This window comes from Elephas maximus, chromosome 22 (genome assembly GCF_024166365.1).
Source record: "Elephas maximus indicus isolate mEleMax1 chromosome 22, mEleMax1 primary haplotype, whole genome shotgun sequence".
Lineage (NCBI taxonomy): Eukaryota > Metazoa > Chordata > Mammalia > Proboscidea > Elephantidae > Elephas > Elephas maximus.
Genome location: NC_064840.1, coordinates 43061426 through 43088869, shown reverse-complemented (window position 1 = coordinate 43088869; position 27444 = coordinate 43061426). Strand labels below are relative to the sequence as shown.

Here is a 27444-nt window from a genome sequence, read left to right as displayed (position 1 = left end):
AAAAGTAATAGTTATTCAAAAAAGAAACCAAACCCATTGCCGTCGAGTTGATTCCGACTCATAGCGACCCTACAGGACACAGCAGAACTGCCCCACAGAGTTTCCAAGGAGCACCTGGCGGATTCGAACTGCCAAACTTTTGGTTAGCAGCCATAGCACTTCACCACTATGGCACCAGGGTTTTCCAACAGTTATTTAGTACACTGTAATTCAGAACACTAGAAAATTGAGACTTAAAGGGTTTTTTTTTCTTTGTAATAAAAAAACTATCAAAAATAATTTAACAATGCTTGCCTTTTTCTGAGAAGCCCTGGTGGTACAGTGGTAAAGCGTTTGGCTGCTAGCTGAAAGTTTGGTGGTTTGAACCCACCAGCTGCTCCTCCGTGGGTGAAAGATGTAGCAGTCAGCTTCTGTAAAGATTTACAGCCTTGGAAACCTTATGGGGCAGTTCTACTTTGTCCTATAAGGTTGCTGTAAGTCAAAATTGACTCGACAGCAATGGGTTCATGGGTTGCCTTCTTCTTTTCAACATTTTTTTTTTTTTTTTTTAACTTACAACATAGAGTAAGCATCTTTTCCATGTCTTGGCAAATTGTCATGCTCCTTTATAAGTTTCTACCATTTCATCCTTTCTGCTTTCAATGTTGTGAAGTATCTCCCAGAGTTACTCTAATATAAAGTTTTTCCAGTATAAGTTCCTTTGAAATATCTTCATCCTTTTCATCATAATCACTTTCCTTATTTATGTCGGTAAGTTCAACTTCACTAAATTCCTCTAGCTGCATATCTAGAATCTCATGAATAGTTACTTAACCCTAACTCCCATATGTAAAACCAAAACCAAACCCATTGCTGTCAAGTCAATTCCAACTCATAGCAACCTCGCAGGGCAAAACAGAACTGCCCCATAGGGTTTCCAGGGCTGTATGTAAATCTTTATGGAAACAGACTGCTACATCTCTCTCCCAGGGAGAGGATGGTGGGTTCGAACCACTGACCTTTCAGTTAGCAGCCATGTGCTTAACCACTGTGCCACCAGAACTCCATATACGCTTTATTCAAATTTGACTTCCAGTATTATCACTTTTTGTTTCTTTGCTGTAGTTTCACTTTTGTTGGCCAAATCACTCTATTACCTATACAATGTCATATGGGTTTATCACTGGGAGACAGTACAACAACACACAGTGAAACCTGTGAGAGAATTTGTTTTAGTTATCTAGTGCTGCTATAACAGAAATACCACACTAAAGTAGGCTAAAACTGCAAATTCAGGCTGTCAGCTCCAGGGGAAGGCTTTTTCTCTCTGTTGCCCTTCTCATCAATCTTCCCCTGGACTAGGAGCTTCTCTGCACAGGGACCCCAGGTCCAAAGGACTCGCTCTGCTCCCAGCACTGCTTTCTTGGTGGTATAAGGACCCCCACTCTCTGCTTGCTTCCCTGTCCTTCTATCTCTTGTAAGATAAAAGGTGGTGCAGGCCACACCCCAGGGAAACTCCCTTTACACTGGATCAGGGATGTGACCTTAGTAAGGGTGTTACAATTCCACCCTAATCCTCTTTAACATAAAATTACAATCACAAAATGGAGGACAATCACACAATACTGGGAATCATGGCCCAGCCAAATTGATACACACATTTTGGTGGGGGGAGACGAAATTCAATCCATGACAGAACTCTACAAGACTGCCTTGTTTTTCCAGGTCATGAAAGTTTTCCGCCTTTGACTGGGTGCAGTTTTACCACTTTTCTATCACTCCTTTTAGTGGAAAGTATTGAGTTTTCTTTCTCTGACACGTTTCTGCCTTACACAGGTTCTGGCTTTCACAGGTTTACTGTAATTTGTCTATGGCTGACCTGAATAACAGATAAAAAACTAATCACTGATAGATTTTGAAAGAAATAGTATGACTGGTCAGTGATCATAATGTACTTCTGGTACTTCTGTAGCAAGTTGTGGACTGAAGATTTAGCAACAAAGTTGGTACTTTACACAATTACTCACAGATAATATGCCCTACAAACTGAAATTTGTGCATATCAAAACCATGCAAAGCAAAGGCTGTCTTTATATACAAATATACATAAAATTATTTTATGAGTTATAGTCTCTTAATGGCTTGGCCACCATACCCTGCCACTGCCAGTTCTAGACAGAGTAAGAAAACGGAAGATTCTTTTCCGAAAGAATAATAGAACCATATAATCTGGAGCTAAGGAGAACTTCAGAGACACTTTAATCCAGTGCCCTGAATTTACAGATGGGGTCGTTAAGGGCATCCAGAGATGTTAAGTCATCTGCCTACCATTTAATAGACTTGAGAATCTGAAGGCAAAGAAATTTTTAAAAAGCTCTGCCTCCAAATTCCTCCATCCCACATCATCGCATCATTTTACTGAAGCAAAAACTGTTTTTAGACTGAGATCATCCTTTTGAATGTGCTTTGTCATGAATATATTCTTGTCATGCGGTTAGCTTAGGCAGTCAAGAAATCAACACTGCTTCCAACTCTGCCAAAACAGGGTTGACCACACAGTCTGAAACAGAATCCAAACACCTCCACACAAGATGACCAGAAATATTTTGACTACTCTCCAAAAGTCTTTAAAAAGTTCCTTTGTTTAATTTTTAAGTTAAGAAACAGATATGACTCAGGGTTTTTTCTTGTGTGTGTGTGTTTGTGTTCGCATTTGAACTATGTTACTTCAGGAAGAAAAAAAAATCATACTTCTGAAAAATAAAAAGGGCAAAATATTTGAGTCGTATTCTAATATCGCACCTCTCCTAAAATACAGATGCCTACAGCTGATGCTCTAACACGAAAGGTTTCCGATATTATTCTGAAGTACAGCAAGTGATATTATAATACATCATTTTTTTTTTTTAGAGAGACAAGGATAATACAAATATAAGTTACCACATTGAGTATCAAATAAGACAGAGGTATGTGAAATTTTCATAGTCATGCGGCATATAATGTCTGTTCAGGCAACATAAGACCACATACACATCTGTGGAACCATAAGATTATAACAGAGTTCAGAAATCTCAATCGGAAAACAGGACATAGTGGACTTAACCAGACATAGCAAACACAACAGTTTCCCACTCGCGACATGTGTTACATCACATCTCTTGTGTATAAAGCCATTGTGCTGCCACCTGTATTTAACTCAAATTTTTAATGTAATAGACTTTGTGGCAGTACATTCTTAGGTACAAAAAGTCCATAAGGCACATGTTTGTAACCTAGGGACTACCTGCAATGTGGTGTCCCCGCAATGTCCAAATCAGATAACATCCTATTTCAAAGAACTTAATAGAACGCATAGTAAGCAACACACAACTGTATTTTGTTTATAAAGTACTTCTATATAACCAATTTCATTTAATCTTCACAGGAACCCTGTAAGATAGCAGACAAACTACCATTTATAGAGGAAGAATCTGTACGTTGGAGAGGGCAACAGACTTGACCAAGATCAAACATCTGTTAAGTAGTAATACTGGCCCAGGAACACAGGTCACCTACCTCTCAATCCAGTGTTCCTGGCACTATTCCACAGAACCTGAGACATGCACACGTCATGGTATGTATCAAAGACATGATTTAACTCACAGTATAACAAACTTAATTATTAATAATGGGGCTTATCAAAATAACACAAAGCAGTTATTTCGGCTATCTTTGATAAAAACTAGGAAACTAACTAATATGTTCTGAATTCTTCAGTTTTTTCAGAAATGAAATCACACAATTTTGTAATCTTAAAGCTGGTTTCAATTTTATCAGCTTATTATTTTTACCTTCCTACGTCCCCTTTTTTTTTTTCCACGTCCCCTTGGAAACCCTGGCGGTGCAGCGGTTAAGAGGTACAGCTGCTAACGAAAAGGTCGGCAGTTTGAATCCACCAGGCCCTCCTTGGAAACTCTATGAAGCAGTCCTACTCTGTCCTGTAGGGTCACTATGAGGCAGAATCAACTCGATGGCACTAGGTACTGGGTGAATATTTATTAACCCAATTTTAGGGCCATTATAGTCCATATATAACTAGTGTATGCTCTAGGCTTGTCAAAGGCAATTTTGGAGCATTTCTCATAATTTATGTAAGGACTCAGATTTCATGCTCTTTCTAAAGTTGTCTCTTGTCTTCCTGATATGGCCCATGGTTTACATATTTAAAAGTATATCTGTATTTATTTTATTCTGCTCCATATCCTGACCCTCTCAGTCTCTACATGACCTATATTCCCTCCTTTTTTTATATGATGATAATCCATATTTTTTTCCCTAAGAGTCACTGCAAAAACAAATTTCGTATCAGGTGGTTCTAAGAACTTTACTTTCTCTAACAATTTCCTCTTGTGAGCTAAGAAACCCCTCACAAAAAGATATGTTGCATAAATTCAGGGGACAGTGAGTTCAAATTAATGGTGGAGAAATAATTGTGAAAAGGAGGTTAAGAATGGTTGCACACATTGAAGAATGTAATCAATGTCAGTGAATTGTACATGGAGAAACTGTTGAACTGGTATATGTTTTGCTGTGTACATTTTCCAAAACAACAAAAATAAATTATTAACTAAAAAAAGATATATTTCCTATAAGCCACAAAAGCTTTAGTTTACTGAATAAATAAATCATTTAGTTTTTAAAAGTCATCCTTTAAGCTTTGAAGTTACCTATTTCCCTTATATAAATCACATTTAATAATGGTAGTTAAGCTAATGAACTTTTTGGAACTATCAGAATATCAATTTATACATCATTAGGCTGTTTGTTTTTTTTTTTTTAGGCTTCAACACACTACTCAACTATTTAAAAAAGAAACATAGCTCAGAAACCCAAGATTTCCTACACACTAGCTTATTCAAATGAAGACAATTTGCTAACTCTCTTTTGTGAATAAATATGGCTCCTCAAGTTTAAAAAAAAAAAAACACCGCGAAGTATTATTCTATTTCACAGCAGGAACTAATAGCAAAGCATATTACTTCACCTTTAAATAGTAAACCAGAAGTTCATTAAGGGCAGGATCAGCATTCAGATTAACAAGGAAACATTTATCATCCCCAACTTTGATTCCAGAAGACTGAAGAGATATTCCCAGGCTTTCAAGCTGTTTCTGTCGCTCCTGTAAACATATTAAAATATATATATATATTAAAAAAAAGTATTAATGCCCCAACTATATGTTGAAAGATATAAAAGATCTTACATTAGAATAATTATTTAATAATTCTATTTTTTCAATTTTATTGTGTTTTAGGTGAGTTTACAGCATAAATTAGTTTTCATTCAAAAATTTATACACAAATTGTTTTTGTGACATTGGTTGCAATTCGCACAATGTATCAGCACTCTCCCCCCTTTCTTTTCCAACCTGGGTTCTCCGTGTCTATTTGTCCAGTTTTCTTGTCCCTTTCTGCCTTCTCATCTTTGCTTTTGAGCAGGTGTTGCCCATTTGGTCTCTCTTACTTGACTGAGCTAAGAAGCACATTTCTCACATATGTCCTTATTTGTTTTATAAGCCTGTCTGATCTTTGGCTGACTGGTGGACTTTGGGAATGACTTCAGTTCTGAGTTGGCAGGGTATCCGTGGTCCATAGTCTTGAGGGTTCCTCCAGTCTCTATCAGACCAGCAAGTCTGGTCTTTTTTTGTGAATTTGAATTTTGTTCTTCATTGCTCTCCTGTTCTGTCCAGGACCCTCTATTGTGATCCCTGTCAGAGCCACTGGTGGTGGTAGCTAGGAACCATCCACTTCTGGCTTCAGGCTGATTGACGCCATGGTTCATGTAGTCCATTAGTACTTTGGAATAATATTTTCCTTGTGTCTTTGGTTTTCTCCATCCTCCTTTGCTCCAAACATGATGGGACAAACAGATGTATCTTAGATGGCTGCTCACAAGTTTTTAAGACACCAGATGCTACTCACCGAAGTAAGAATGTAGAACATCTTCTTTACGAACTATGTCATGCCAACTGACCTAGATGTCCCCTGAGATCATGGTCCCCACCCTTCAGCCCCAGTAAGTCTGTCCCTCAAGGTATTTGAATGTGTCTAGGAAGCTTCTATGACTTTGCCTTTATCAATCTGTGCTGGCATCCCCTATATTGTGTGTGTGCTGTCTTTTCCTTCACCAAAGCTAACACTTGTCTACTAGCTAATTAGTGAATTCCATCCCCACCCATTCCCTCCCTCGTAACCATCAAAGATTTTTTTTTTATGTGTGTAAAAGTTTTCTTGGGTTTTTATAATAGTTGTGTCATACAGTATCTGCCTTTTGTGATTACTTATTTCACAGGTTCATTATCGTTCTTTATCATTGTCTAGCATTCCACTGTGTGTATGTAACACAATTTGTTTATCCATTCATCTACTGATGGGCACTTAGACTGCTTCCATCTTTTTGCTATTATGAATAATGTTGCAGTGAACATGGGTGTGCGTATGTCTATTTGTGTGATGGCTCTTAGTTCTCTAGGATATATTCCTAGGAGTGGGATTGCTGGATCGTACAGTATTTCCAGCTTTTTAAGGAGGTGCCGTATCATTTTCCACAGTCGTTGCACCATTTTGCATTTCTACCAGCAGTGCATAAGAGTTCCAATCTCCTCGAAACCTCTCCAACCTTCGTTATTTTCTGTTTTTTTTTTTTTTCCAGTACCAATAATGTCAGGGTGAGATAGTATCTCATTGTAGTTCTGATTTGCATTTCTCATGGTAGTGATTGTGAGCATTTCCTCGTGTGTGTTATCCACCTGAATATCTTCTTTGGTAAAATGTCTGTTCATATAAATAATTCTATGTTTTAATATGTTATCTTAGGATATAGTATTGCAAATGATCACATTTTTTCTCTTCTTTCCAAATATGAAGTAGTTTTATTTCTTTATAACTTTTTATTTTGAAAAATAATGCACATTACAAATAGTAACCAAACTCAAGGTCTCAAGTTTCATTCTTGAAAATATCTAACAACTTAAATCCACATTTCTCATTTAATTCTGAATATATGAGCAAATGTGAATGCATGTTACTCAACTGATCTTTCCGAAAAGCAAAGCTTTTAAGACAGTTTCTTGCTTGATATATTCAGTGACTCCACAGCCAGGATAAAGGCCAACCTCCTTTAACGAAGTTCACAAGGCATTTCAATGTGGCCCATTTACTCTCCTCTCCATCTTTGTTTCTTGTCATTCCTACTTTCAAACCCTGTACTGCAGTCATATTGAACATCTTCCATGTCTCTTAAATTGTCAAGAATACTCTCTTTAGCTTGAGGGATTTTACACCTGTTCCTTCTATCTGGAGCATACATGTTATCATACTTGGCATAATCATCTGTTTACTTAACCTTTTCTCCCACACCAGACTGTAAGCTCTTTGAGGACATGGATCCTATGCTGTATTATATTCCAAGCACATAGCACAGTACATAATACCGAGTGAGCACTCAAGGAAGTAGTGTGAATTCACCAAAACAAAACTTGCATATATGCATTGAAGAACTATTTTCCTAAGAATACAATCCTTTATGCCTACCTGTCTCTTAACTCGTATAATATAGAAATGTTATGAATATAACATATGAATCCTACAACCCGATGCTCTATGATGAAGTTGTGTGATCAGGGCAATGCCAGGTGTCTCTGACTATAACCAGCAAGTAGTTATGAGTCACAGGCACAAAACGCCTTTGATTCTGGGGAAAGACAACGGATTACTCAGCTAAATAATTTCTACCCAACTTATTTACCCAGTATGTTTGCAGTATAATTAAAATAAAGCCTCAGAATTTTGCTATTTCTAGGCATACCATCCTGATTTATACGGGCACTGCAACTCAGTCTACATATTTCCTACAAATACACTATTACAAAAGAAGTAAAACGGATATTTTGGTCCTGGGAACGTGAATCAAGTCTCTCTTCTAACAAAAAGAATTATAGGATTCTTTCAGAAATTTTGAGCAGTTTAATAGGAGATGTTAAGAATTTTCAGCACTCAATTCCAAGAACGTACTATCCTTGATACAGAAACCATGCTTACAAAATGAAGACAGCAATTCTTATATACTTTCTGTGGTTCCTTCTGAGACACTGGTTTTTTTTACATAGGGATTTTTGGTAAATAATTGAAGAATTATTCCCATAATGAGAAGTAACATTTCTTTACAAATGACATGGGGGAAATGCTCATGAAATAATACTAAGTGAAAAACGTAGGGTATAAATTAGTATAGAATTTGCTTTAAAATAATCTAGTGTGTGATACAGATAAAATAAGACTGGCCATATGTTAATATTTAATGAAACTGGGTGATAGCTACATGTGGTTTTATTATACTCTTCTCTTACTTTTATCTATATTTGAAAAATTCTATAGTAAGTTTTTTTAAAAAAATCAAATTAAATCCTAGCATGTACTGCTATAAATATAACATCCAGATTATGCTACGTACTAAGAAAAGTGTCCTACAACATCTTAAATTTTATTCAAAACAGAACATTTAAAGATGGAATCTACTGGGTGACAAAAGATGTACAGGTAGTCCCCAACTTAAGACATATTCAAGTTACAATAAACAGCACTTATGACAGTCTGTTTTATTTTATTTTTTTTCATACTTCTCATCATTGGTAATATGTACTACAATTTCGTAACATAATTTGCTGATATTGTCATTCTCAGATGTTCAATGTTATGATTTATAAAGATACTGATAATAAAAGGCAATAATAATGGAAACTAAAAAAAAAAAAAAAAAATGAGGTGTCTTAGTCATCTAGTGCTGCTACAACAGAAATACCACAAGTGGATAGCTTTAACAAAGAGAAATTTATTTTCTCACAGTCTAGTAGGCTAGAAGACCAAATTCTGGGTGTCAGCTCCAGGGGAAGGCTTTCTCTCACTGTTGGCTCTGGAAGAAGGTCTTTCTTGTCAATCTCCCCCTGGACTAGGAGCTTCTCCGCACAGGAACCCCCAGCCCAAAGGACGCCCTTTCTTGGTGGTATGAGGTCTCTCTCCCTATTTGCTTCCCTTTCCTTTTTATCTCTTGAGAGATAAAAGGTGGTACAGGCCACTAAGGGATGTGACCTAGGCAAGGGTGGTGTTACAACCCCACCTTAATTCTCTTTAACATAAAATTAAAATCACAAAATAGAGGACAACCACGCAATCCTCAGAATCATGGCCGAACCAAGTCAATACACATTTCTGGGGGACAGAATTCAATCATGACATGAGGTATTCAACTTAACGTCAGAACAAACTTATAACAGAATTGTCGGAACAGATCCTATATATTCTCTGTTGCAAGAAATAGCTGAAATCACTAGGGATTTTTAACTTTGAAAAGGAAGGGGAGGAGGCAGAGAGATGATTTCAAGTAACTGAAGAATTGAATTGAGCATTAATTGTCTTTTTTTTATCTCATAGGGCTTTTGAGAAGATTAAATAAAATACTGTTTTATGTTATGAGATGAGATGGGAAAACAGACAGGCCAAGATCATTCTGGGCCTGGTGGGCCATGGTAAGCAGAATGTATTTCTCAGAAAGTCAATGTATTGATACATTACAAAATATCCTTAACTGAAAAGACTGAAATGAAAAGCATCAAATGAGATTAATATGCATGGAACTGCTTTGTCAGCAATAAGGATAAACTCTTACTGAGTTGTCATATGGAAGCAAGAAAGCTCACATCCTAGTATTTACTACTGATAATTTTGTAGTTTGGGTAGATTCCTGTAAAGCAATTAATAGAACTGGTTGTTCAGAGCCAGAGGCCACAAAGTGGTTCTTTCATTAAGAAAATGTTTTAAAGATTACTCTGACACTAAAAAGTTAATTATTTCTTACAAATGAACAATCAGTTGTAAGCATACTCATGCTTTCTTTATTCTTCAAATTAATTTTGTAAAGCAGACTCTCTTGGATCTGTTGTTGTTGTCAGTTGCCATGGAATCAATTCTAACTCACGGCAACCTCATGTGTACAGAGTAGAACTGCTCCATAGGCCTTTCAAGGCTGTGAACTTTCAGAAGCAGGCCTGTCTTCCAAGGCACCTCTGGGTGGGTTCAAACCAGTTAACCATTTGTACCACCCAGGGACTTCCTCTTGAATCTAGATTCCTATTGGTGCTAGATTTACCATCTACAGAACTAAAATTCAAAAAGGAACCAGAAGCATCATCTGAGCCCCACTGTGCAAACTACCACGAGTTTTGTCTCTCTCAAGTCAGGGAACACAAACCTGTGCAATCTCCTCAGTTTTCCTTAATTTCTCCTCCCAGGTCACCGTCATTTCCTGAATTAGCTTCTCTGATTCTTCCAGTCGTTCTTTTAACTCTGGAGACTTCATTGCCTACAGGCAAAATATTTACATCATGAAATATCTGTATGATACCCTAAAAAAAAGAATTAACTAAATCTAAAAGGACATAAGTCACAATCTGCCTTATATCAGCTCTACAGCACATTGAGGTCTTTGATCTACCTAAGATAAAAAAATGGATTGGCATTGATTCACAGCATCTAGATTAATTTCAAGCTATCCAACCTAAGCATGAAAAGAAGACATCAGTTTTTCCTTTTCCTCCAATCTATTATGAAGGAGTGATTTTACTTATGGAGCTAAAAACATAAAGCTATTAACAGCTTATTTTAAAAATCCCAATAGCTCATATGTCTAGACTCTTATACATTGTTCACTGTAGTCTTTACTGATGACTTGAGGTATTCAACTATATAACCTAAATTTGCACATGACACCAAATTGGATGGTGTTGTTAATATCAGGAAGATAGACACAAAATACCAAAGAATGCTGACGAATTTAAATTATTACTATAGAACAGGATAAAATTCAACAGGCAAAAATAAAAGCTAATGTTGCAAACAGAATACGAGGAGAAATTCACTTAAGTACAAGTTAGCGATTTGAATTTGTTTATATCATCAAAACTTTTATTCCATTTAGGTAATATACTTGCAGGTAGGCATGAAACAGTAAAGATCAGTAGCACTTCAAAAGAAACTAATGAGAACTTGACAGCTATAATTTTTGTCATCAGAAGACATACAGTTAAATATAAGAAGTTGAAGGAAAGGGGGTCTGGGAGGGAAAAGTCATCCAAGGCCACCGAGAAAGAAGCAACACTCTTCCTGCATAATCTCCTCCAAAACAAACAACAGAAAAAGTCAAAATATCACAGTTATGAAGAAGAAAAAATAATAGAGTAATACACCGACTACAGTTAAGAATCATTTTGGAATTGAAGAAATTTTAAAATTAGGATGACTGGAAAAAATTACTAGTTTCTCTGGATCTCAATTTTTTTTTCTGGAAAATGAAGACAATACAATTTATTGCACTGAATTAGATATAAGAATGAATAATGCAGTACACATGAAAACAATTTTGTTTATGCTAAAAAGTTATTCAGATTTTAATTATTATAATCACATCCAACAACTGCTATTTTGCAAGCATTTATGAAACGTGCCTAATCTGGGCATGGACTATAAGCATCAGAAATCTGAAAAACAGATGATTAGTATGGACCAGGAAACCCTGGTGGTGTAGTGGTTAAGTACTACGGCTGCTAACCAAGAGGTCAGCAGTTCAAATCTGCCAGGTGCTCCTTGGAAACTCTATGGGGCAGTTCTACTCCGTCCTATAGGGTCGTTATGAGTCGAAATTGACTCAATGGCAGTGGGTTTTTTTAGTGGGTTAGTATGGACCAAGTGACAGGGGAAAGCTTCATAAAGGATGTGAGATTTAAACATGTTTCCTAGGACAGAAAGAATTCAGATGGAGACAGACACAAAGTATACTAATAGGTCAATACCCTAATGGAACATGGAGAAGTGCTGGTCAATATCTGGAAACAAGGTAGGGCTAAGTTATAGAGAAATTTTTTTTTTTTTTAATGTGCTTTTTAAAGTGTAAGTTTACAAATCAAGTCAGTCTCTCATACAAAAATTCATATACAGCTTGCTATATATTCCTAATTGCTCTCCCCCTCATGAGACAGCCTGCTCCTTCCCTCTACTCTCCCTTTTCGTGTCCACCCTGCCAGCTTCTGACCCCCTCTGCCCTATCATCTCCCCTCCAGACAGGAGATGCCAACATAGTCTCAAGTGTCTACTTGATCCAAGAAGCTCATTCTTCACCAGCATCTTTTTCTATCCCATTGTCCAGTCCAATTCCTGTCTGAAGAGTTGCCTTTGGGAATGGTTCCTGTCTTGGGCTAATAGAAGTTCTGGAGCCCATGACCACCAGGGTCCTTCTAGTATCTGTCAGACCATTCAGTCTGGTCTTTTTACGAGAATTTGGGGTTTGCATCCCACTACTCTCCTGCTCCCTCAGGGGTTCTGTGTTGTGTTCCCTGTCAGGGCAGTCATTGGTTGTAGCCGGGCACCATCTAGTTCTTCTGGTCTCAGGCTGATGTAGTCTCTGGTTTATGTGGCCCTTTATGTCTCTTGGGCTTGGAATTACCTCATGTCCTTGGTGTTCTTCATTCTCCTTAGATCTAGATGGGTTGAGATCAATTGATGCATCTTAGATGGCTGCTTGCTAGCTTTTAAGACCCCAGATGCCACTCTCCAAAGTAGGATGCAGAATGTTTTCTTAACAGATTTTATTATGCCAATTGACTTAGATGTCCCCTGAAACCATGGTCCCCAAACCTCTACCCCTGCTACACTGGCCTTTGAAGTATTCAGTTTATTCCAGAATCTTATTTGCTTTTGGTTTAGTCCAATTGTGCTGACCTCGCCTGTATTGGCTGTTGTCTTTCCCTTCACCTAAAATAGTTCTTATCTACTACTTAATTAGTGAAAGCCCCCCTCCCTCCCTCCCCCCTCTCGTAACCATCAAAGAATATTCTCTTCTCTTTTTAAACTATTTCTCGAGTTCTTGTAATAGTCGTCTTATACAATATTTGTCCTTTTGCAAATGACTACTTTCACTCAGCATAGTGCCTTCCAGGTTCCTCCATGTTATCAAATGTTTCACAAATTCATCACTGTTCTTTATCGATAGGTAGTATTCCATTGTGTGAATACACCATAATTTATTTATCCATTCATCCATTAATGGGCACCTTGGTTGTTTCCATCTTTCTGCTATTGTAAACAGTGCTACAATGAACATGGGCATGCATATATCTGTTCGTGTAAAGGCTCTTATTTCTCTAGGATATATTCCAAGGAATGGGATTACTGGATTGTATGGTAGTTCTATTTCTAGCTTTTTAAGGAAGCGCCAAATCGATTTCCAAAGTGGTTGTACCATTTTACATTCCCCCCAGCAGTGTATAAGTGTTCCATTCTCTCCACAACCTCTCCAACATTTATTATTTCATGTTTTTTGGATTAATGCTGGCTTGTTGGAGTGAGATGGAACCTCACTGTAATTTTGATTTGCATTATCAAGAAATTTTAAAGCAGCCAATGAAGTCATACAGTAGTAGTAAAGAGCAGAAAAACAATGAAAATGGTATTTTGAAACTATTTGGTATCAGAATGGAAGCTACACTGTACTTAGAAAAGCAAGCTGTATACAGACGGTGAAAAGCAAATATTACATTTTTGGAACACTTGTGGAATTTAATTGGGTCGGGGGGTGATGGAGTAGACAGTGCTAAAAGCAACAAAAAATAGCCTCTCTAAGAAACTTCAGTCCTGGCAACAGAATGAACTAGGGCAAGAACATTAAAAGTTTTACATAACCAGATAATACAGAAATTAATTTCAATAAAGATATAAGATTATCAAAAACTGGAAGCAACAAAGATGTCCTTCAATGGGTGAATAAACTGTGAGACATTCATACAAGGAAATATTATTCAGAGATTAAAAAAAAAAAAACAAGCTATCAATCCATGAAAAAACATAGAGGAACTATAAATGCATACTGCTAAGTGAAAGAAGCCAGTCTGAAAAGGCTACATACTGGAACCATGTAATATTCTAAAAAAGAAATAACTATAGAGATAATAAAAAGGTCAGTGTTTGCCAGGGTTTCATGGGGGGGCGGGCAGTGGAGGGATGAATTAGGTACAATACAGGGGGATATTTAGGGCAGTGAAACTATTCTGCATGATAATGTAATGGTGAACACAAAACATTACGGATTTGTTAAAATCCTTAAAATAGTACTGAGTAAACCCTAATGTAAACTACATACATCAGCAAGTATTAATACATCAATATTGGTTCATCAGCTGTTATATATACATTCATTACACACCAATGCGAGATGTTAATAAGAGGGGAAACTGGGTATATGGGGGGTAGACATGTGGGAACTCACGGTACTCTCTGTTCAATATTTCTGTAAACCTAAAACTGCTGTAAAAAATAAGGCTCATTAATAAAGATATAAATATTCTCCATTGTAAAATTTATCTTTTTTCCATTAATGACAAAGAAACATCAAATCTTCTAAATGCCTATTTTCAGTGCTTCTGAAACTGAATAATTCGGACACAAGTAGATTTAAATAGAAGAACAAAATTTTCACTTTGGGGATGAAATAATTTTAACACAAGTTCAAAATTATATAAATACTGGTTACAGTACATGGCAATTTATATCAGTAGCATAATAATTCTGCCTGTGGGAACAACTTAATTTCATTGTCATAAGTTATTAGATAATTTGCTGAAAGAGCTCTTAAACCAAGCTATACATATAAATTTTTAACATAACTAAAATAAGGAGAAAGAAAAGCCTTGTTCCACGAAGAAAAAAACAAAATCCATAAAATAAACTAGAGAATGAGGAAATGAGTATTTATGTTTAGTTGTTTTGGTGAGATAAAGACACCAAAGAGACAAAGGGAAGAATCAGAGAAATAACAGCACACATTCTCTACAAAGAGATCCTGTAATGGATCTCCGAGACTTTCATTATATTTTAAAACTAAAATGACTTGCAAAAATTGATAACAAATAGCTCAACTGTTTATATACGGAAGCTAAAGGCAAAAATCTAGATCCTGACTATGACCAAGGAAAGCTGCATTCTAAATATATGCAATATTGTGGTTTTATACTATGTCAATTCTAATATGATTACAGTTAGAAAGTAGAAAGATGAACTGCTTAAATAAAAAGTAGTTCTTTTTATTACTTTATTTTTCTACATATTATACTAATGTCCATAAAGGATTCAACTCATAATTCACCACAGGACACCCCAGCATTCAGTTATTGATTTAAGGTTTTGGTGGTGGTTGCTGCTGTAGTTGGTCGGAGAAGAAACGCATTTAAGGTCACCTTGCTCTTTACTTTTAGTTAAATATTATTACATTTACCAAAACATACTTATAATTGCTGTTATATTATTTACTATAAATATGTTATAATATTAGGATAATCAAAGGCATAAACTGGGCTTTGAGTTTTCATATATTTGTTTTAGAACATGGACAAAGCTTTATAAAATAGGTAGAAGCTTATTTCAACAAACAGGATATCAAATTACCAAGTTATAGCACATCTTGTATACTGATGAGTTACACTGAACACAGTATGTCTTGAAAATTTGCTTCAAAAATTGCATATACAAGAATTTTTGTTTGAAACAGTAGAAAAAAAGCAACCTAAATATTTAATAATAGAAAATTTATAAAGTATTGATGTATATCCATAAAATGAAGTACTGTATAACTGTGTAAAAAGCTTTGCAGATGCTGATTTAGGGACATGGAAAGTTGTTTATGAAAAACAAGTTATAAAACATACATAAATATCTTATTTCATTATAGAAACAGAAAAAATCTGTAAAGATAAACATACTTATTTCCAACCTTTGAAATTACCCCATATAAACTAAGTTAGACATAAGGACCAATATGATTTAGGAATAAGAAGGACACATATCCTTCCTAAGGCTTTTTTCATCCAAGTTTTAAAAGTTGCTTCTGAACAAACAATGTCATAATAAAAAATTTTTCAAAAGGAAAAAAGAACATCAGTCAATCATAAGGATTAAAAGATTATTGGGCTTCAATACTACAGTGATTTCTATCACCATCAGTGAGATAAAAGGAAAAAAATAATTAAAATATAACAACCAGAACATAACATTTATCAAGTATTTTATTTAAGAAGCCCTGGTGGCACAGTGAGGAGTCCTGCTGGCACAGAGGTTAAGTATTCTGCAGCTAACCGAAAGGTCAACGGTTTGAACCCACGAGCCGCTTCATGGGAGAAAGATGTGGCAGTCTGCTTCTGTAAAGATTTACATCCTTGGAAACCCTATAGGGTAGTTCTACTCTGTCTTATAGGATCACTATGAGTTGGAATTAGCTATGAGTTTGATTTTCATTGGAGGCTCACTGGTTAACAGTGCTCAGCTGCTAACCAAAAGGTTGATGGTTTGAACCCACCAGCAGCTCCACTGATTGGCTACTGTAAAGATTACAGCCTTGGAAACCCTATGGAGAAGTTCTACTCTGTCCTATCGGGTCACTACAGGTCAACTCAATGGCAACAGGTTTGGTGGTTTGGGTTTGTTGTTGTTGTTGTTAGGTGCCATCGAGTCAGTTCTGACTCATAGCGACCCTATGCACGACAGAATGAAACACTGTCCAGTCCTGCGCCATCCTTACAGTCATTGTTATGCTTGAGCTCATTGTCGCAGCCACTGTGTCAATCCACCTTGTTGAGGGTCTTTCTCTTTTCTGCTGAGCCTGTACTCTCCCAAGCATGACATCCTTCTCCAGGGACTGATCCCTGCTGACAACATGTCCCAAGTATGTAAGACGCAGTCTCACCATCCTTGCCTGTAATGAGCATTCTGGCCGCACTTCTTCCAAAACAGATTTGTTCGTTCTTTTGGCAGTCCACGGTATATTCAACATTCTTCGCCAACACCACAATTCAAAGGCGTCAACTCTTCTTCAGTCTTCCTTATTCTCTGTCCAGCTTTCACATGCATATGACGTGACTGCAAATACCATGGCCTGGGTCAGGCGCACCTTAGTCTTCAGGGTGACATATTTGCTCTTCAACACTTTGAAGAGGTCCTTTGCAGCAGATCTGCCCAATGCAATGCAACTTTTGATTTCTTGACTGCTGCTGCCATGGCTGTTGATTGTGGATCCAAGTAAAATGAAATCCTTGACAACTTCAATCTTTTCTCCATTTATCATGATGTTGCTCATTGGTCCAGTTGTGAGGATTTTTGTTTTTTGCTATGAGTCGGAATCAACGCGACGGCAGTGGGTTGGTTTTTGTGGGTTTATGTTGAGGTGTAATCTATACTGAAGGCTGTGGTCTTTGATCTTCATTAGTAAGGGCTTCAAGTCCTCTTCAATTTCAGTAAGCAAGGTTGTGTCATCTGCATAACGCAGGTTGTTAATGAGTCTTCCTCCAATCCTGAAGCCCTGTTCTTCTTCATATAGTCCAGCTTCTCATATTATTTGTTCAGCATACAGATTAAATAGGTATGGTGAAAGAAGACAACCCTGACGCACACCTTTCCTGACTTTAAACCAATCAGATCAAGAGGTTTTGGTTTAGGCGCATATTATCTCATGTATTTCTTAACCTGTTAGAAAAGTACAATTATTATCCTCAAATGAGGTTCCTGGAGATAAGAAACCAGCCTACACTAAGAAGTAGAGCTGGAATTTAAACCTGGGTCTCTGGTCACGAACATGGCACAGGACCAGGCAACATTTCATTCTGTATACATAAGGTTGTCATGAGTCAGAGCTGACTCAACAACAAGAACAATTATGATTCTAAGCCTGTGCCCTTATTCATTTGCTATAGAAATACAGACTTCTCAAACAACCAAAAAGATCTGGCTGCTGACTACACCTGGGGACCAGAAAAAACGGTATTCAAAATTAGGCATCTGAAGATGTCTGGTATTTGATATTTGCTTGAAAATAATCCAGGGTTGGGGGTGAGAGATTCCATGGAAGTGGAGTAGAGAGGTATAGAACAAACAAGAGTTCACTGAATATTGATAATTGTTGAAGCTTGAGTAATGAGTTCTTCATGAATGTTCATCACATTATTTTCTCTACTTTTTTATATAGGGTTGAATATTTCTATATTGAACTTTTGCTTTATTTTATGCAAGACATTTCTTTTAAACTGTAAATGTTTAAGGTTAACTCTTATAATTATTAAACTATATGTAGCCAAGTGTCTGGCATATGGAAAGTATGCTTTATACGTATCTGCTGAGTAAGTGAGTCATCTATGTTGTTGTTGTTAGGTACCACTGAGTCAGCTCCAACTCATAGCTCATAGCGACCCCGTGTATAATAGAACAAAACACTGTCCAGTCCTACACCATCCTCACCATCATTGCTGTGTTTGAGCCCATTGCAGCAACCACTGTGTCAATCCATCTCTTCGAGGGTCTTCCTCTTTTTCACTGACCCTCTACTTTACCAAGCATGATGTCCTTGTCAAGGGATTCATCCCTCCTGATAACATGTCCGAAGTATTTAAGTCTTGCCGCCCTCACTTCTAAGGAGCATTCTGGCTGTACTTCCAAGACAAATCTGTTCACTCTTCTGGCAGTGCATGGTACATTCTATATTCTTCACCAACACCATAATTCAAAGGCATCAATTCTTCTTCAGTCTTCCTTATTCATTGTCCAGCTTTTGCATGCATATGAGGCAATTGAAAATACCATGACCTGAGTCAGGCGTACCTTAGTTCTCAAAGGGACATCTGAGTGATTTATACATTCACAAATTATTTCATATTTAGCAAAAGAACCTTGGTAACATAATCAAGGTAACTGTCTTGACTGTCTTGTCTATAATTTTCTTGACCATATATTGAGGAGGACCTACTACCAGAAAAAAGATTAAGAGAAAGAAAAGGCTATGGTCGCAGTCCCAGAAATGAGTCCTATAGTTCTGGATCACTGTGGGAGTAGAAATGCTAATTAAAGCAGGAATCCCAAATCCGGTATTTATTCCACTTTTGGCAAGACGATGGGCATTTAGACATTACAGAATATACAGAAGAGAGCTTAAAAACAGTACTACTAAATAGACAGGTACTTCTACTATAATGTTTTTTTCAAAATGGTAATTAACGCACAACATGAAAAAGCTGAAATAATAAGGTTTCTGAGTCCTCCTTAAGCTTTCCTTTCTAACTTCTACAGATTAACAAATCAGAAATAAAACAAAAATTTGTTTGATTCCTGTGCCAATTATTCCATGTCCACGCTACACTACTTTCTGTACTAAAACTAAATTGTATACACTTCGTTTCAAGTTTCTCTCTCATTCTCTTCTCGATTTTATTATAACTATGTCTTAGTTATCTAGTGCTGCTATAACAGAAATACAAGTGGATGCCTTTAACAAAGAGAAATTTATTTTCTCACAGACTAGTAGGCAGGGCATCAGCTCCAGGGGAAGGCTTTCTCTCTCCGTCAGCTCTGGAGGAAGGTCCTTGTCATCAATCTTCCCCTGGACTAGGAGCTTCTCCATACAGGAACCCTGGGTCCAAAGGACATGCTCTGCTACTGGCACTGCTTTCTTGGTGGTATGAGGTCCCCACTTTCTGTTTGCTTCCCTCTCCTTTTTATCTCTTGAGAGGTAAAATGTGATGAAGGCCACACTCCAGGGAAATTCCCTTTACACTGGATCAGGGATGTGACCTGGGTAAAGGGTTGCACTGCCCCCTAATCCTCTTTAACATAAAATCATAATCACAAAATGGAGGACAACGACACAATACTGGGAATCATGGCCTAACCAAGGTGACACATATTTTTGGGGAACACAGTTCTGTCCATGATACCTCTTCTCTCTTGTCTGCTGCCTATACTGTGGACAAAAATTTTCTATTTCCTTTATTCTTTCCTCCTTTTCAATCTTTTAACAACTGTAAAAACTCTCCAAATTTCAAATATGACAACCCATCTATCTTCCTTTACTCTCTCAAATTTCACTTATTATGGGAAATTCAAAAAGTCTAAGTGGAATATTCATTATCACCTGAAGCTAAGGAAAAGTTCTAGTTTTACTAGATTTTTCCAGAATCATAATTCATTGCTCAGCTGTGTCTTATACCTCTGCTTTGGTTAGTTGTTCTCGGAGTTTTTCTACTTCTTCCCGAAGATCCCGGATAATACGTGCATTAGGATCCTCATTCACTACAGCATGGTTAACAATGTTCTTGGCTCGATCAGCATACCGTAGAGTTGAAAGCGTTTCATCATAGTTATCAGCTGCTGGGCTCACAGTTGCTACCATGGCTGTCTTGCTGTTACCCCCAAGACTGTCCTATAGGGTAAAAAAAATTGAGTAGCATTTTAGAGTAGGAAGAAAACCTAATACGAGAAAATTTAACTCAGAAATGGTAAAACAGCTTCCCAACTCAAATTCACATTTAAGGACAAATGTAGGACTAAAAAGGGGAGGTACACTTACTCCCAGTCCTGTGTTGTTTCTTCTATGCCAAGCTACTTTTCTAAAAAAGGGAGTTTTGAGTTTTTGAGAAAGGACAGGTAAATAAAAGTAAGCCTACATTTTTTTTCAGTTTAATAAAATTAATTCTAAATCAATTTTCCCTCTTTTAATAGGCAACATGGTACCAGAAATCAGCGGGCTACTCAGAATAAAAAAGGACGATATCTTAAGTGCCTACAAAACCTTTGTTAGGGGAATTGAACATCATGATATTGTTTAATATCTGATAGAGGAGTAATTACCTATAATCTCTTCCATACACTTATATACTTGGGGTCTATGAAATCTAATTAATGGCACAGAAGGTGCTGCTGTTAAAAAGTATCAAGCACCTTGCAAATTTTTAAAGCCTAAGATACATTTATAGTCTTATAAAACAAAAGATATGCTGAAGATACAGACAGTCCCCAACTTATGACATATTCAAGTTATGACAAAACACACTCAGGACCATTCATTTTCTCCCCATATATCATATCATTAGTAATAGGTACTACATACAACGTTGCAGCGCGTAATTTGCTGATGTTACCATTCTCAGATGTTCACTTGCAGATGCTCAATTTTAGGACTGACTGTTCAAAACTTTATAGTTTTCTAAGCTATATCAGGGACTTCAGTTGCTTGAAAATATGGACTGAAAACTGATCGTTTTGCTAAAGTCGATAGGCAAATTCGGGAAGCAGTGAGATGTTACCGTGAAAAATACGAAGAACAAAAGAAAAGAGACATACAGACAACTCTAATTTTCTGAGTGGAAACACCACCCCCATCCGCAGGGATAATCCAGATGATCCAGAACTTTCCAAAAGTGGAGTTATTACTGCAACTGACAAAATGTCGTCATCATCCAACTCTTCTTCATCTTTGGAGTAAATTTTTATGATTTTTTTTTATATGTATATATGTATTAAAATATATCTGTAAGTTTGTATGTAATGTTTCCTACCCCCAAAGACAAATGAACATTGGATTTAATGATAATAAAAGGCAATAATGGAAAAAATGAGGTATTCAACTTCTGTCAGATCCAACTTATGATGGAGTCGTCGGAATGGAATCCCATCTTAAGTCAGATACTATCTGTACTTCATTTTATTCCCTCTCACAGTACTTAAAAAACTAAAACAGGTTTTCTGGTCTAAACAATCACTGTTAAAGTTCAGACAAGAGCACTGGAAAAAGTACTCCTTATCTTCATTGTAGTAAAAGTGATATGTACACTGAAATGGTTTTTGGAATTAAATTGCAACAAATTGAAAGTAAAAAAAAAAACCTTCACTTGCAAACATTAAAAAGAACTAGACATAGCTCAGAGTTATAAAAGTAGGCTTACAGAAGCCTTAAGAGAAATCACCACACTAAGACAGAGGTCCCCAGGCTGCAGAAAATTCCACTGCCTCAAGCAGCTTGCTTGCATGCCCCATAGCTTTACGTTAGAATCCTGGTTCCTTTGCTTGGCATGCTCCTTAACTTTACATTAAAATCCTGGTTCCCTTCTCCTTAACTGCTGCCCCAAAACTAGAGGAAATTGGCAAAAACTGGTTTAGGCGTCATGTTGACATTCAGGATAACGTTTTGGCTCATTAAGTACCTCATGCATAGTAACCTCCCTGCCTATGGGTGGAGTTGAATCACCATTTTCTGAACATATGATGCATGAAGTTACATATAAACTCCATTGTGCCTGTGTAGTACGATTAAGAATGTTGCTGATATAACTTGTATGAACTTTCTACTTGTAAACCCGTTAAAAGTAACCTTTCCCCTCACCCTTGCTGAGCAGTCTTGGTGGTGGCAGCCCCGACTGTTTCCTTTCCTTGAGCAATGAAATAAAAGCACCTTTCTACTCTTCCACCTCGGTCTCTCATTTATTGGCTGAGACAAGTCATGCCAAGCAGAACCTGGGGTTTCCCCCCAGTAATGTTTCTCTCGAGCCAGCCAGGAGTCATCTGCTTGGTTCCAGAGGCAGATCAGACTATAGACTGGCCCCAACATCTGGCACCACCAGATTTTTCCTGGAGATCATGGAGCAGCCCTGGAAGCCGATCCACCTCAGACCCAATGGTGACTCCACTGGAGACATGAAACACACCTCGGCTATTAGGTAAGTAGCAGAGTTAAGTCCTAGACAGGGCCTTAGAAGAGTCCCAACAAGCAGGAAGAATTAACCATTGAGGGGATTAAAGGCTCTAGGTATCTGGGTTTATTTGGTAAATAACGGGGTAATTCCTAGGTAAGGCCTTAGGGGAGTTCCAAGAAGTGGAAAGAATTGGCCATCGAGGGTGTGAAAGGCTCTAAAACCAAACCACACCCACTGTTGTCAAGTCGATTCTGACTCATAGTGACCTTATATGACAGAGTAGAACTGCCCCATAGAGTTTGCAAGGAGCACCTGGTGGACTGGAACTGCCGGCCTTTTGGTTAGCCACCATAGCACTTAACCACTATGCCACCAGGGTGTCCAAAACCAAACCCATTGCCAACGAGTCGATTCCAAGTCATAGTGACCCTATAGGACAGAGTAGAACCTCCCCACAGGGATTCCAAGGAGTGCCTGGTGGATTCTAACTGCTGACCCTTTGGTTAGCAGCCAAACTCTTAACCACTACACCATCAGGGTTTTAAGAATCCAGGTATCAGTTATTAGACTGGTGCACTGAATTAGGTTCTGTGAGTGTGTAAGGTGTGTGTGTATCCAGAGGATGGGGGACATTCAAGGGATCCCCAGTTGCAGCCCCTTGGGATGCATCCTTACGAACTGGAAATATTTTGGGCCAAGCCCCATGATAAAGAAGAAAATTTTTTCCCTTTGCAACACTACCTGGCCACAAAGTAAACTGGCATATAGAGAAGAATGGTCAAAGAATGGGTCCCTAAATTAAAAGACCATCCTTCAGTTAGACTTTTTCTGTAGTTGCCAGGGGAAGTGGGATGAAAAGCATTATGTGGAAGCTTTCATGACTCTGTATTGGAACAAGGGATTAGAGAAGAAATGTAAAATTCTAGTCCAGGAAGGGGCTGGCAGATCATAACTGCCAGTCCTCCCCTCTGACCCCAAAGAAGAGTCCTTGTTGCCCTTGCCTGCCATGTCGGCACCATTATCACCACTCCCTTATGCTTCTGTTCTTGGAGAAGTGGCTGTGCCACCAACGATTCCCACCACTAAACCCTCTCAGTCCCTATATTCACCCCTCCTAGCCCTTCTGCCTCAGCATCGGGCTCACCGCCCCATACACAGAGCAGAACAGCATTTGGGTGCCCAAATTCATTCATTAGGGAGAACAAAAGTAACACAAAGGTAGCCAATTGTCAAGACAGCCATAGCACAGCTGAGCCCAGGGCCATGCATCCTCTCTGACAAGTCTCGGCAGGAGACACTGGCATGGTCTGAGTCCACCAACCTTTGTCAACAAGTGATCTTTATAATTGGAAAAACCATTGCCCCAGGTATTGGGAAGACCTTAAGAGAATGCAGGATATTTTTGCCTCCATCTTCTGCACTCATAACTCTAATTGGGCAGATTGTCAGGTACTGCTAGGTGTGCTGACCTCAGAAGAAAGGCGCATGGTCCTAGAAAAGGCTAGGGCTGAGGCCGACAGATGCCATGAAGTGCAGGCAATAAATCAGCTGGGGGCAAGGACTTTCCCCATGGGAAACCCTGGCTGTGATCAGACTAAGGTCGAGGGATGGACCCACCTTGTTTATCACAGGGAGTGCCTTTTCAGAAGAAAAGAGTGCCTAAAGAACAAAACCTTGGCAAATTATATGGGATCAAACAAGAACCAACTGAAGACCTGTCTAAGTTTCTGAAAAGAATTTATGAGGCTTTTAGACAGTTCACAGACATGGACCCTGAGAGTCCTGAAAACACTCACATGGTGAATATGATTTTTATCAGGCAGAGTGCCCCGGATACACAGAGAATGCTCCAAAAAGTTGAAGGAGCTGTGGAGTGGGGACTCTCATGACTTGCTCAGCTTGCCTACTAGGTATATTGCAGTCGGGACCAGGTACAGGAAAAGAAAAAAATCACTGATCAGAAGAATCAGGCCACATTCCTGGCTGCCATCTTGTGGGGAAATGACCCATCTCCTGGTGGCCCAAGAAAAGGAGGGGCCCTGAGGAGAGAGGGAGGTGAGAGGCCTCAACCCCCATTAAGCTGAGACCAGTGTGCCTGGTGCAAGGAGAAAGGACACTGGAAGAGACAGTGCCCTAAGTTCCTACCCAGAGGTAAGAAAGAACTTGGGGCTGCCCAGTGCCCCATGATGCTGATGGGGAAGACTCGGACTGAGGACTGGAGCCTCTGGATATAGTAAAGGTGACGGGGGAACTTGTATGGTTTCTAGTGGATACTGGAGCAACCCACTCTGTCCTGACTTAGAAAAAAGACAGCCCCGACGAAATAAACTTTGTCTGTCGTGAGAGTCTCAGGTAAGAGGAAGAACCCTTCCTTCCTCCAGCCTTTAACCTGCTCCATACAAGGGAAGTCATTAACACATTCTTTTCTCTACATGCCCGACTTCCCACTTCCTTGCTAGTAAGAGCCTTGTGCAAACTTTAGGCACAATTTCATTTGATAAAGGGTCTGTACAGATGCAGATACCACCAGAGAATGGATGACGACTGCAGATGGCCCTTACCACTGAGTCACCCACCTATTATAGCACAGAAGGACACTAGCAGGGATTGGGTAGGGCCAGACATCAAGGATGCAGTGGTCCTGTGGATATGGGCCAACAAGCTGCCAGGATGCACCAAAAATGTTCCCCCGGTGGCAGTCAAGCTCCCACCTGGCATTGTTCCCTCCTGACTTAAGCAATACTCCATCTGTGTGGAGGCCCAACAGGCACTGGGAAAAATCATCACCTGATACCTGAAACATGGACTGCTCAGGCTATGTCAGTCACAGTTCAACACCCTCATCCTGTCAGTGAAGAAGAAAAATGGAGAATACCAGTTTGTTCAGGATCTGCAAGTCGTCAACTGGGTAACAGTCACTGTCCATGCTGTAGCTCCCAAATCGTATACCCTGCTGGCAACCTTGTCATCCACCTTTTCCTGATTCACTGTGCTAGACCTGAAGGATGCCTTCTTTTGCATCTGAGTGGAGGGGAAAAGTCAGGAAATCTTCACCTTTGAGTAGGAGGACCCAGGAACAGGACAGAAACAGCCGTTCTGCTGGCAAGACCTCCCACAGGGCTTTAAAAACCATCCTACTCTTTTTTGGATCAGCTTTGGCCCAAGAACTGAGACAAATGACCCTGACCAATGGTGTTCTCCTCCAATGTGTGGAAAACCTACTCATCACTAGTTACAGTGAGTACAACTCAGTCCAGAACACCACAGAAGTTTTAAACTTACTGGGAAATGCAGGGTATCAGGTCTCGGAAGAAAAAGCTCAGGTCAACCAAAAGGAGGTGGTTTATCTGGGTTTTAAGATCAGACACAGAGAGGGAGAACTCCTCCCTCCCCAAAAAGACACTGTCTGCAGATTGGCACCCCTACCAACCGGAAACAGCTCCAAGGTTTTTTAGCAATTAACCATGAACAGGGTGATGTGGTTATTCCTAGGAATCGCCCTGTGCGTAAATGCTGAATGGGATTTCAATGTTCTAAATAGGTTACACCAGGTAGTTGTAAACCTTTCTACATGAGGTAACAATTGCTGGATTTCTTCACACTCCCCTTTATATGTAGCGCACAATCCCTGCACCTCTCCATCTAACTTACTGGCTAAAAGAAGGGAGGGCACAATTAACAAGTGAAAACAAAACCTAGGCAGAGTCCAATACACCACTGTGAGGTCTGACTATCCAGCAGCTTGGTGCATATAGTGGCATCCTACCCATAATACTTCTACAGTAAGAGAGTGGCCACAATGCAATATACCCAGGTCTATGCTAACTAAACATGGACTAAACTCAATACCAATCTCTCTTTTAAATGGGACAGCACTAGCCACCAGAAAAACTCGGGCACAACAAAATGCAACCAACTGTCATGGACCGAATTGTGTACCACAAAAATAAGCACATCAAGGCTAGGCCATGATTCCCATTATTGTGTGAATGTCCACCATTTTGTCATATGACGTGATTTTCCATTGTGTTGTAAATTCTGCCTCTATGATGATAATGGGAGGGGAGAATAGGTGGCAGTTATGTTAATGAGGCAGGACTCAATGTATGAGGTTGGATTGTGTCTTGAGCCAATTTCTTTTGGGATATAAAAAAGAGAAGTGAGCAGAGAGACAGGGGGACCTCATAACACCAAGTAAGCAGTGCCAGTAACAGAGCATGTCCTTTGGACCTGGGGTTCCTGCACGGAGAAGCGCCTAGTCCAGGGGAAGATTGATGACAAGGACCTTCCTCTAGAGCCGACAGAGAGAGAAAGCCTTCCCCTGGGGGTGACACCCTGAATTTGAACTTCTAGGCTACTTTACTGTGAGGAAATAAATTTTTTAAAGCCATCCTCTCCTGTTATTTTTGTTGTAACAGCACTAGATAACTAAGACACCAACCAGAGCATTATAAAAGCAGTCTTCCAATTTCCCCCTAAGGCCTACTCATTAAGACACCAAGGACTTTATTGGCTGTGTGAGTATTCAGCCTATAAGACATGGCTAGCTAATCATACTGGCACACGTATGCAGGGTTGGATACGGGCGGGAGGCATACATTTACTCCCCCTAGAAGAGGTTTTGTATTCCTCCAGAAGCATCCATACGTTTAAAAGAGAAACTATAGATATTACTAACAGTGCTTGGGAAAAAGGCACAGAGGTTGCTACTACCAATGCCTGGGGTTGGGAAAGCTTATGATGACATTCGTACCCTATGCTAGTTCATAAAGAATGTATCTCTGTCATTTCAGACAGTAGCCAGTACCGCCAAAAGCTTGACCCAGACTTTGTAGTCTGAAATAGACTCCATGGAAATCACAGTTCAACAAAATTGAGTT

At 38.8% G+C, this 27444-nt stretch overlaps 1 protein-coding gene across 5 annotated transcripts in view; it reads right to left on the bottom strand.

Annotated features, from left to right (window-relative positions):
* The window catches only part of KIF13B (kinesin family member 13B), a 346406-nt gene that overhangs the window by 168926 nt on the left and 150036 nt on the right, over positions 1 to 27444 (bottom strand). For all 5 annotated transcript variants that reach the window (XM_049865676.1, XM_049865675.1, XM_049865679.1 and 2 more), the window contains 3 exons: positions 20083 to 20295; positions 10264 to 10374; positions 5003 to 5137 (listed from right to left, as the gene is read on the bottom strand). In XM_049865676.1, coding sequence (XP_049721633.1) covers positions 5003 to 5137; positions 10264 to 10374; positions 20083 to 20295 — 459 coding nt within the window. The remainder of the gene's footprint in view (positions 1 to 5002; positions 5138 to 10263; positions 10375 to 20082; positions 20296 to 27444) is intronic.